Source organism: Paramormyrops kingsleyae, chromosome 10 (assembly GCF_048594095.1).
Source record: "Paramormyrops kingsleyae isolate MSU_618 chromosome 10, PKINGS_0.4, whole genome shotgun sequence".
Lineage (NCBI taxonomy): Eukaryota > Metazoa > Chordata > Actinopteri > Osteoglossiformes > Mormyridae > Paramormyrops > Paramormyrops kingsleyae.
In genome coordinates this window covers 4907071-4919435 of record NC_132806.1, presented here as the reverse complement: position 1 = coordinate 4919435, position 12365 = coordinate 4907071, and the positions used below count along the sequence as shown (strand labels likewise).

General features: G+C 37.5%; 1 protein-coding gene across 1 annotated transcript; it reads left to right on the top strand.

Moving 5' to 3' along the window:
* The first annotated feature begins 6622 nt into the window (after positions 1-6622).
* LOC140593238 (uncharacterized) lies at positions 6623-11110 on the top strand. The gene is made up of 4 exons (XM_072717186.1): positions 6623-7340; positions 7430-8431; positions 10492-10587; positions 10665-11110. Exons 1-4 carry the CDS (start codon positions 7317-7319, stop codon positions 10983-10985), a joined length of 1443 nt encoding a protein of 480 aa, XP_072573287.1. The 5' UTR covers positions 6623-7316; the 3' UTR covers positions 10986-11110.
* Positions 11111-12365: the final 1255 nt, after the last annotated feature.

Here is a 12365-nt window from a genome sequence, read left to right as displayed (position 1 = left end):
GGTTCCACTTGTTTAGAATAAACTGCTCTGCTGCTAAGTGAGAGGTCATGGTCGTGGTCGGGATGAAAGGGCAGGAAACAGAGAGGTACAAGATACACATCAGGCTGATCTGATTGGCTGTTCACACAGGAATTTAAGTAATAGTGAAAAGGGATTTTAGTCTACACTTACAGTATTAATTTACTCCTTAACTGCCAGTTAAAAATAGAACAATTACATAAAGAGGAACAGATACTGAGCATATGAAGTTCTTTGTACGGAGTGCTGAGACACTGTGGGAGGGCATTTGCTAATCATCTCTCTCAGACAAGCTCAGCACAGTCTCAGTCTTTTATCAATCTGGTATTAGACAGTCTCTCATATTACACAGTTCTTAAGTTTTCCAAAGTATTAGATCATATAATTACACTCAAAAGACAGTTTAAATGTTCTTTCCACCATGCAAACAGAACTGAAATTGTAGCTTTACAGCTTACATTTACACAATTGCATTTAGAGCAATTATTTTAATAGGTGTACATGAGAGTAAATGGTGAATCAGTTTATTTGCTCTCTAGCCACATTACAGTAAATCCACTTGGCTACCCAGCCATTCATCAGTATGTGACCACTGCCATCTGGCGTTTAAAGAGTGTCTACTGTAATACAGTCAGTAACGCCACATTCATTACTAATGAGTTACAGAGTGTTTCACTTTATAATACTGTTCATGTTGTTTAGTAACTCCTATGGAAAAAGTCAGTAACGCCACATTCATTACTAATGAGTTACAGAGTGTTTCACTTTATAATACTGTTCATGTTGTTTAGTAACTCCTATGGAAAAAGTCAGTAACGCCACATTCATTACTAATGAGTTACAGAGTGTTTCACTTTATAATACTGTTCATGTTGTTTAGTAACTCCTATGGAAAAAGTCAGTAACGCCACATTCATTACTAATGAGTTACAGAGTGTTTCACTTTATAATACTGTTCATGTTGTTTAGTAACTCCTATGGAAAAAGTCAGTAACGCCACATTCATTACTAATGAGTTACAGAGTGTTTCACTTTATAATACTGTTCATGTTCTTTAGTAACTCCTATGGAAGAAGTCAATAACGCCACATTCATTATTAATGAGTTACAGTTAGTTTTATTTAAGTCATTAGTAAGACTTAGTTCCTTATTTAAAATGCATACATTAATTTCTTAATGTTTAGAAAAGATCAACAATATGTGGTAGAGCACATCGTGTGGCAAAACATGAGTTTCTGATTGACCATCCCTTCAGTTGGACTTCAAAGCACAGTTTGAAGAACACTGGCACACGGACTGAAGTGAGGTAAACAATTAAAATGTAGGTACTTTATACATATTTTAGGCAGTAACATTTTGCAGAATAAGTTTTACGTCATACAAACAAGAAGGAAGAAACAAGCCTGTTATTCCAAAGGGAAAAAAATGGCAAAAACCTTGAGAATAGTAGCAAACTGTATACATCCCAGTTAGTCCAAAAAAAAAAGCACTGTTCATTTGATGAGTACTGAACTAGTAGTTATTAGAAATAATCCATAGTTAGTACATAATTCCCAATGAGACCAGCAATACTTAATAATTCCTAATGAAGTAACAGCGAACTACTATAATAATTAGTTCACTATTACCTATTGAGTAATTAAGCATAATTCCTTAGTAGTGAATAGTACTAATTTAGGTGTTAATGAAGCACTACTCCTTTGTTGCTTCTTAGTTCCTGCATATTTACCTGTTAACTACAGAACAGTATTATAAAGTGTTACCATACTTTTATTAGGAATCAGTGTATGCAACACATATTTCGCATTCATAAAATGTCACCAACCCATCCAGTTCAGTGACTTTCGCTATTCCACCAACACGTTGACCAGGGAAGTTTCTAGCTATTGAAAAGATAAGGGGCTAAGTCAAGTTTATCTGAGGCACCGCGGTTAAGTTAGCCTCATATTCGATATTCAGTTTTCTGGCTTTAATAACATTTAACAGAAGTAAGGTGGGGCGTTTTTAATGACAGAATCGTGATGTCCAGTACACAGACAACGATGTACACCGTTTATTTTTGCGCTTCAAACCATTTAGTGATTTGTGCAAAATCGTGTTAATAGCTAACTTTCTCTCAAACAGTTATTAGTACGCTGTATCTATATTACATGCCATTGCTCCATTTCATACATATTGACAGTTAATTGATAACACATATTAATCCATAAATAAGTTGTAAAGTGTGATTTAGGCAGTGCACCGTGGGACAAAGCAAATGTACCGCAGCTGAATTGCTTGATTACGTATTTCGTCACATTTAATACATTAGCTATTAAGCTGTAGTGTGTTGCCCCAATGCATTGTAATATGCATATAATGTATTAATTAATAACAGTTAGAAAGTTATTCTGAAAATGTAAGGGTTGTGCATTGTCCCCCAGGTTCCCCTGATCAAGGCAAACTTCATAGTACTGTACATGGCTGTCCCATTTTGTTTCAGAGCTGTTAACCCCTTAGTATGTTGCCCCATTGCACTTTAAATGGATGCAATATAATAATTATGAACTATTACAGACAAAAATTATCTGAAAATCCAAGGGGTGTGCATTGTTCCCTGTAGTCCACTGATCAAAGCACACTTCAGTAGATGTGCGCCTGTCTTGTCTTAAAGTTATTAACCCATTCATGTATTGTCCCATTACACATTATACGGATACCTTCGAACATTCAAAAATTAATTAAAAATCGTACGTAAAGCAATCTGGGAAACAAAGGGGTGTGCAACAGTCACCATGAGCCCAAAATGCTAAACCACCATGTCATTACAGCTGACAGGACCTATTATATTAGCTATTAACATGATTTTGCACAAATCACTAAATGGATTTGAAGCGCAAAAATAATCGGTGTGCATCGTTGTCTGTGTACTGGACATCACAATTCTGTCATTACAAATGCCCCACCTTACTTCTGTTAAATGATATTAAAGCCAGAAAACTGAATATCGAATATGAGGCTAACTTAACCACGGTGCCCCACGTAAACTTGACTTAGCCCCTTATCTTTTCAATAGCTAGAAACTTCCCTGGTCAGCGCGTTGGTGGAATAGCAAAAGTTACTGAACTGGATGGGATGGTGACATTTTATGAACGCGAAATATGTGTTGCTTACACCGATTTCTAATAAAAGTACACTATCATAGAACTGCAAACATGCAATTCCATGCTGTAAACTGGCTCCAGAGTTACCCGCCATGTTGCGATGTTCTGAAGCATCATGGAGTTTGCGTGCTCAGATGGTTAAAGCACTGTTGCCAACTCCTCAGCAAGGAATGTCGCTATTGGTTGTCCCAAAAGTCGCTAGAAGTCACTAAATGACGCCATCGCCTAATTTGCATAATGTGCATGTAAATTGTGGGATTCAATAGAATTATAAAGAACATGTACTCACTGACTAACTAGAGCAAATGTCAAAATATGTTGCAGTCACGTAGATGGAAAAGTACCGAGAAGGGGGGGAACACCCCAGAGGGCCTATAAAGAGACAGAGCCGACAACTATGGTTCGAGCTTCCTACTGTACATGCTGGATGTATGTCAGAGTGTGGCTCCCAGATCGATCTGAATAAACTTTTGACGTGCAACTACTCCTCGTCTCTGGTGTGGATCCCTTCTCATCACGGACCCGGAGGGTGGCTGAACCCAACAAATTATAATGGACGCTGTAGGAGAGAGGAATAATGTCGTGGGAGAGATAAAAGGTGGTTAAAAAACACCCTAAATACGTTTAGAACTACAAATGAACTTTCTTCTGTCGATTCTTGTTTTTTTATATCATAATTCCAACCCTCTTCCTACACTGTAAAAAATCAAACTTGCAATTGCTGAGCTTACAGTGATTTCTTTCACAATTCAACAATAAAAGTTGAGTTGCCCTATAAACTCAAATACATTAAGGGTTTCAACTAATCTTTTAACGTTTTGGAGCAAAAGTTGGTCTCAGATGAAATTTATAGCTGGCAAAATGAACGAATTCAAGTTTTACATGAGTTGAAGCGGTTGGCGCCTTTCGGTGCCTGAGCACGCATGCGCATCTCATATTTTTGGATACTACGGGTCTAGTTTGCACTTTTGCAAGGACTGAAAGCCACCTGGCCGTCTGCCTTAATGCGATCGTTCATCTCAACTTTCTAAAGGCAAGTAATGTTTCTTTTATTATATCAGACAATATATGTTTGAACAGTGTCAATTTGTCTTTTAGAAATATCACAACTGAAGTTCTTCGTATTTTTCCGAAACTTAGCATAGCATTACTTTCTAAGCTAAGAAGCCTTGTGGCTTATGGGTATGTGTTTACTATATCATTTAAGATTCCATGTCACAAACTATGTGCCATGTCACAAAACAATGAAAATCCGACAAACATCGCTACTAAAGAGGCTCGCTCATATCTGACAAGCCTCCGCGACACCCCCTATGTGTATTTCATGAAGTGCAGTCTGTGGCCGCCATACCACCGAACGAAACAAAATAGGCTGGCTCGCTCATGACCAATGGCAGCAACCGCCAATTTATAACCGCCAATTTATAACCGCCAATTTATAATGGCGGTAATTTGAAATTAACTCAGGTTTCTTTTGAATTGTTGACACTGTCCTCTCCTCTCTTCTCATTATAGTTTTTGTATGCAGTGCCAGTTCTGCTGTTTTGTCTGTTCAAGCCAAGAAGTACTCTTAAGGCATCACCAGCTACGACATAGAAGAGGATTTCATTTGCCCTGTGTTTACAGTGACTGCGTCTGTTCGTTTAGGACACGAGGGGCATTGAAGTCTCACCTCAGCAGATCACACAACAGGGCTAAGAAAAGGCAGGAGATCTCAACATTTTTTTGTGATTTTTGTGAATTTAAGGAAAACTGCTCACAGCATACATTTATTTCACATATTTTAAGGCACTTAAAAAACCATCAGACTGTATCCTGTCCTTTCCAAAAATGTGACTATGCTACCAACAATGTATCAACCTTTACGTCACACACAAGCAGAAAGCACAAAAACTCAAAAGATATAAAAAACTGTATTAGACTGATTTCTCATGCAAATGCATGTCCTAGTGAAAGTAGCTCCCCTGATAAATCCTTAAATACCTCTCAGGAGCCAGAGACATTACCAAGTGGTTCAGGTGTAGCATCAAGTGATAAAGAGGACAATGAGTTTGTAGATTACCAATGTCTTGAACATAAAATAGCTAGACTTTTTCTATGCATGCAAACATTGTTACATGTTTCTAAAAGTGCTTTGCAGAGAATTATTGAGGAAATTAGTGACATTTAAAAATTTTCTCAGGTTCATTCATTTCAAAGAATCAAAGAGGTGCTTGCTGAACAGAACATTGAGGCAGATGATGATGTAATTAAAAATATAAATGATGCACTTTTCAAAACCAACCCATTAATTATCTCAACAGAACCAAAAGGTGCATTGTCTACTGATTACAAGAGAAATATTTATTTCAAGAATAATTTTCATGTAATTGAGCCTACAGAGTACACCTACAAAGCCAGAACTAGAAATAAATTTGTTTATGTCTCAGTAAACCAGGTCTTGGAGAACTTATTGAAAGAGAAAAGTTTCTTTGAAAAGTTAGCATTTGATAAAGAAATTAGTGAAGGTCACAGATCATTTAGAGATGGGCAGTATTTCAAAAACAACAAGCTTTTAGGATTGCAAGATACTTGCATTAGTTTAGCTTTGTATATTGACGACTTTGAAATATGCAACCCTTTAGGAACATCTCGAAAAATTCACAAAATAACTGCCGTCTATTGGGTCGTACTCAACTTATCTGCAAGGTTTCGTTCTACATTGCCCTCAATACAGCTTGCTCTTCTTGGTAAAAGTGTAGACGTTAAACAGTTTGGGTATGATGCTTTTCTTTATCCACTCATTGAGGATTTAAAATGTCTTGAAAGCACAGGGGTGTATGTTGAATCTTTAAATAGTTTTTTAAAGGGAACTGTATTTTGTGTCTGTGCAGATAATCTTGGGGCTCACAGCCTTGCAGGCTTTTTGGAGTCATTTAATGTCGACAAGTTTTGTCGATTTTGTAGTATTGATAAACATCAGATTGCAGCTCTTGATCCTACAGAATTTCCATTAAGAACGGTGGAACAGCATAACATTTTTCTAGAAGATCTTCAGGATGGTCAAAGACAAAGTGTGTGTGGTGTCAAAGGTTCCTGTGCCTTAAGTGCGTTGTTCTATTTTCATCCAGTCACTGGATTTCCTCCAGATATATTACACGATTTCTTTGAAGGTGTTGTCCCTGTGGAATTGTGTTTGTGTCTTCAAGATTTAATCAGAAAGGGTTTTATTACATTTGAAGGACTAAACAAACGTATAAAATCATTTCCATATAAATTCTCTGATAAGCTCAACAAGCCACAACAAATTACAAAAGCCAGTTTTGGAACAGGAAGAGTGAGTGGCAATGGACATGAAAACTGGACACTTTTGCGTTTGCTGCCTTTTATCATTCGGACCCGTATACCAGAGCATGAGCCATCATGGGAAATATTGATGGACCTTAAGGAGCTTGTTGAGATTGGTGTCTCGACAACTCTATCAGAAGAAATATTGTCATACTTGGACACCAAAATATTGGATCATCGACGACTACTGATAGAGACTTTTCCTGATTTTAATTTGAAGCCAAAACACCACTATATTGAACATTATAGTCATCTTGTGCGTTGTTTTGGTCCCTTAGTTGATTTGTGGACTATTCGATTTGAATCTAAGCACAACTTTTTCAAGAAAACTGTGCATGATGTCCAATGCTTTAAGAATATACTACTAACACTTTCTTCAAAGCATCAACAAATGATGGCATACTTCTTAGATGGTCACAGTCTTTTTAAACCAAGTCTGCATGTTGATAATATTGACACAGTTGACATCTGTTTCTTGAATGAAAATCTTCAGAAGTGCTTGAAACTGAAATATCCACAGGTAAAAGCTGTGTCATTTGATAAATGTGTTTATCTGTATGGGACCCAGTATGTTAAAGGCATGATCATTTCATCAGGACAACTGAGTGGACTGCCTGAATTCTACAAGATACTGAACATTTTGGTAGACTCTGGGAAAGTGTCATTTGTTGCTACAAAGCTCTCCTCTTGGTTTATGGAACATTACAGATCATATCGGCTTGACAGCAGCTACAAAGATCTGGAAATACTTGACCCAGAAGATTTGAATGATTACCACCCTTTAGCTGAATACTGCGTAGCTGGACAACTGATGGTGACACCTGTTACATGCCTCCTGCATTGAAAGTGATGGTATGTATTATTCTTAAATAGTTTTCAGTTGATTACTTTGAATTTGTCAATTATTTAGAATTGCACCCTTTTTTGGTTTGTCTTCACAGGCCCTGTTACTGCGAGTCCACGTCAGTCCAAAACTTATCAGAAAAATCCAACTGTCCACTGTTCCAGAATCTGTGAAGCAGCTTCAAGATGAACTACAAGCAAAGCTTGGACTTGAAGGTGACTTTGCAATACAATATGAAGACCCAGATTTTGGGAACGCACTTTGCAACCTGATGGATATTAATGAGCTACCTGCTGGACGGGCAGTGTTGCACCTCATTTGGGAGGAAAATGCATCAGCCTCGCCACCACAGACTCCATCTGATCATAGCGCCATCTCATCTATTGATACAGCCAGTGTGAGTTCAGCATCTTCTTTCAGCCCATCCTCATCCACCCAGACCTACATGCGTAGCACTTCACAGTGGCCAAATCCATTTCCTATCCCAACCTTTTCCTATGATGTAGAGTTAAAACTTCGCAAGGGCAATGAGGTATATGAGAAAGCAGGGGCAAATTTAAGTGTAACAAGAGACATCAAGATGGAAATTCTAGATAAGCTGGCACAAGAAATGTTTGCAATCAAAGCCTACCCTGACAAGAATGAAATAACATCTGTTGCCCAGGAGCTAGTTTCCAAACATCCCTGCCTCAAAGAGCCCGGCAATGGCACAGGATATGATGGTTGGGCAACAAGCATTAAGTTCAAGCTTGGCAACTACCGTTCCAAGCTAAGTCAAGCTGGATGTAGTGAAGTTGCAGTCAATCGAAAAAGAAGAGGGGAAGAAGATGACGGTGGTTCAAATAGATTTTCCTTAAAGAAACCAAAGCGAGGTGAAGTCAACTTTATCCCTGATGCCCCAGAAAACTACAATGATGAGTCTCTTGAAAATGAAAGATGCATTTTGGAAGATGAAATGAAGAAGAGGGATAAGAACATGGCACTCATCACCCAAAAGATGGACATCACATTCTCTCTCAGGAGGAAAGAAGTTGTGGAGATGCAGCCCTTGGTCAAGGAAATGCAGCTCAGATGGCCAGCTCTCTTCTTGAAAGAACAGGTAAGATAATCTCTTAAATTTATAAAGGAAAACTTCCGTTTTTTATTTTTTTTTCAGTGTGGTCTTATTTCTAGAATGGAAAAACGTTCATTTACTCACCCAGACAAATTTCAAGGCATTTGGAGTTGTTAGAAAGAAATTTTAATCCCAATGTTACGAGTCAGTCGTTTTGCAGGAGAGAGCTGAGCCACGGTTATGGGGAAAGGATTCACTGAGACAACTAAGAAATGCCTGAATTAAGCCAAAAACCACTCTGGAGGGTTTTTAACATAAGGAAATAACATTAAAATGTGTTTAAAAGCTCCAAAAAGTTGATTTTACATGATATAGGACCTTTAAAATTTCTTCTGAACAACTCCAAATGCCTCGAAACCTGTCTGGGTGAGTAAATGAACGTGAGATCCATTTCTTGTGCCCTTGATAAGCATCTGTTTGTAGCACGCCAATATCTTGTAGAAAAGGTTGAAGGCTACCGTTGAGCTAACAATGCTAATGGTAAAATATAAAAAAGTAGTTGGCTCTAAAAATATGAAGCTAATTTTGGTATTACCAACAACTCTATTGAAGTGAAATCTATTTACTTGTCAACTTACTGTGTATAATAATGGATTACATTTATTTCGCTCTTTTCTGGGCACCCAAAGCGCTTTACAATTCCACTACTCATTCGCTCTCACATTCACACATCGGTGCAGGGAAACCACAGTTGTAGCCACAGCTGCCCTGGGGTAGACTGACAGAAGCGACGCTGCCATATTGCGCCATTGGCCCCTCTGGCCAACACCAGTAGGCGGTAGGGTAAAGGGTCTTGCCCAAGGACACAACGACCAGGACAGAGAGAGCCGGGGGATAGAACCAGCATCCTTCCGGTTACAGATGAGCTTCCCAACCCCATGAACCACGGTCGCCGCAATGACTTGTCTTCACTGGGCATCTAGAATCTTTTGGTGCTGACCCTTAGCAGGCAACAGCCATGAAACTCACAGAACAGGATTGAGAAAGTCACTTGCGTGTTATGAAAGTATCCAAATTTGACCACAGGATGTTATTCTTACTTCATTCTTACATAACTATAAAATTAATGACATTTTTGCAATGAATTTAAAATACAATTTATTGATTTATTTCTTTTCTGCAATGCATCCTGTAACAATTGTAACCATTCTTTTGTCTTATCAACATTTGATTTGGTATTCTATAGACTTACTGTAAAATCTGCCGATCAGATTTTTCTTGTTTCTTTCTTTTTTTTTTAAATGCGTCAGTTAGAATTTGTACCACCACTACCACTAAAAGAAAAAAAAATCCAATCAAGACCTGACCAATAGATCAACCGAGACTAACTAAATGTTTTGAAATTAAGCTGTTTTAACCAAATTTGAAAACAATGTCATTTTTATATAATGTACCTTTAAAAGTTTTCTTCTATATTTTTTTGTTGCTTTGTAGATTTGTGCGGAATTCTCACGCATTACCACCAAAGATCTCATGGGGACCTTCATGACTGCCCTCGACACTTACTCACTTCGGCTGATTAAGCTGTATCGAGTTAGAAAAGATGCTTTCCGTAATGACATGGATTCCCTGTTGCAGAAGTTTGATGAACAGGTAATATATAAAAATGTATTTGTGTCTGGTTTATGAGGAACCTGAAGTTCCCACTGTAACGAAAGATACTTTATTAAATATTTACTAAATTGATGTAAAAATTGTTCGTTTTCAAAAAGTGTGTCCTGAATGGGATTATAAGCTAACAAGCAGCGCTGTGTGTTTGGCAGATGGCAGGTCATGACAGACAGTTCAACTCTCATCCCATTCATGGCACTTTTTGTTATAAATGTTGTAATAAGTGTGCTACATTTGTTGCACATCAAAATTACTTACAAAATATACATAAAAAAACAAAAACTGACAAAACCATGAGCAATTATCTGGAATAACTAATTTCAACATCTTATTTCTTAAGTCTGTATTTTTAGCAACAACACTTAATGTGTTTTTAAAAACAAAATGGTAGGTTTATAAATGAGGCTGAGTCTTATTTGATTTCCTTGTTTTAGGTCTCAAACATAGTCCAGCATCGACGAACCATCAGTTTGGAAGGGTTACCGATATTAGTTCGCGACGTCGAGACCAAACTCTTCCTAACATGTCTGGTGAGCATGCAAATCTACTCAATCTTCAGTTTTGGTTTTCAGAGACTTATATGTACTGTTGTTTTTTATTTGCATAGGATACAGATCCAGTTGAGAGGGCAACCCGAGGTGTTACGGTGGGAATCCTCACTGTTCTGGAGGACTACGTGGGACCCAACTCGCAGTCCACAGTGGTCAACACTGCCATTGTTTTGGAAGAGGACATTATTCTTGATGACCTGTCAGACCTTCCCACTGCCTTTGCCTACCTGTTTGGCCTACTTTATGGGCTCAACATGGAGTTTCCCAAAGAACTCAAGTACACATTTGAAGCTGTGCAACACATTTTTATGGAGTTGACATCTACCTGTTCCCAGAGGGTAAGAAGCTTCAAAACCAAGCTCTTAACCAAAGTCTAACCTATTTGACAACATGTTCAACTCAAATGCAACTTGTGTGAAACAGAATGCAGCAATTTGTTTTGATTTACAGTTTTTGGGTTTCGTGGTAAGTTGCTCTGAAAAAAGTTAATTTCTGGCTTTAAGAAAACGATAAGGTGCAGAAAGTTCTGAATCAATCTCTTCTGTTCTAACTTTACTTAATGTAGCTTGCATGGCTGATTGCAGATTTCATGTATAACAAGTTTTTATAAAATGTTGAAAGGGTTTATTCTAACTTGAACTGTTTTAAACAATTTTTATAATCTGGTTTTAGGTACATTTGTACTAGTTTTATAACAAATGTGGCGCGATACTGAACTTCAGAGGAAATTAGTGTTGATACTATTACTATTAAAAGACAAGTGGTGGAAAAATTTGTTTGAAAGTTGTTTGCTGTATGGAAACCAGATAGAAGTTGTTCACATCCTGCCATCTGATGTTTTGAATCTGTTTGTTAGTGACTATCTATCAAGATAGGTTTGATATTCTGTCTGACAATACCACACCTTTTAAATTGGATGAGTAACATTTGTTACAAAAATTTGACTTTTTTTGTGTTTTTGGAAGGACTTTATTTGTGGCTGAATGTTGTCAGTATGTTTAAAATGGCTGATCTCAAAAGTCAACATTGTCAGTGGTGCAGTTGTGTTTGAACACAATAAAGTTATTTGAAAATCAACTGTGTAAACATTCATTGGTACAACAGGGAGCACCTCATGAAAACTATAAAAGATACTTTTTCTAAACTTTAGGAAATTGATTGGCAAAACAAAAAAAAATATGTTGTGTAAACTTTAGGAAATACGTTGCCAAAACTAAAACGAATACCTTGTGTAAACTTTAGGAAATACGTTGCCAAAACTAAAACGAATACCTTGTGTAAACTTTAGGAAATACATTGCAAAAACAATAAAATATGAGTTAAGAAAAAGCACAATTATTAATTTTGTAAACACAAAAACATCAGCTGAAACAACTTTTCTCCTAAACTTGAAATTATAAGTTATCCATCAGAACCTAAAAACATAAATGCAGTGGGTTGCCTTGAGTTTTTAAGTTTTCGCAATGTTTTTTTTTTTTTTTTTTCAGTGTATATCCGGGCTTGGGACCGGCAAAAGTGACCCCAAAGAGACACTGGCGGAATTATGGTGCGTTCGTTTTTCTCTCGGAACTCGGAAATTCCAAGTTGAGTGACATCATGTCCGACAATCTCCCGTTCGAGCTACCCACATCTCGGAACAAACATGGCTGCCTCCATGAACACGTTGCTGTGTGTTGTTGCTTTATATTTTAGCAGATTTGGAGTTTTCCAAATGGAGAAAATGGAGAAATGGAGATTTTTCCGAGAGACAAACAAGA

Excerpts from the sequence above, each read along its gene's own strand:
- LOC140593238 (XM_072717186.1), top strand. The coding sequence starts at position 7,317 with ATGCCTCCTGCATTGAAAGTGATG. Across the intron at positions 8,432-10,491 it reads CTCTCTTCTTGAAAGAACAG|GTCTCAAACATAGTCCAGCA; the intron begins GTAAGATAATCT and ends TCCTTGTTTTAG. Across the intron at positions 10,588-10,664 it reads AACTCTTCCTAACATGTCTG|GATACAGATCCAGTTGAGAG; the intron begins GTGAGCATGCAA and ends TTATTTGCATAG.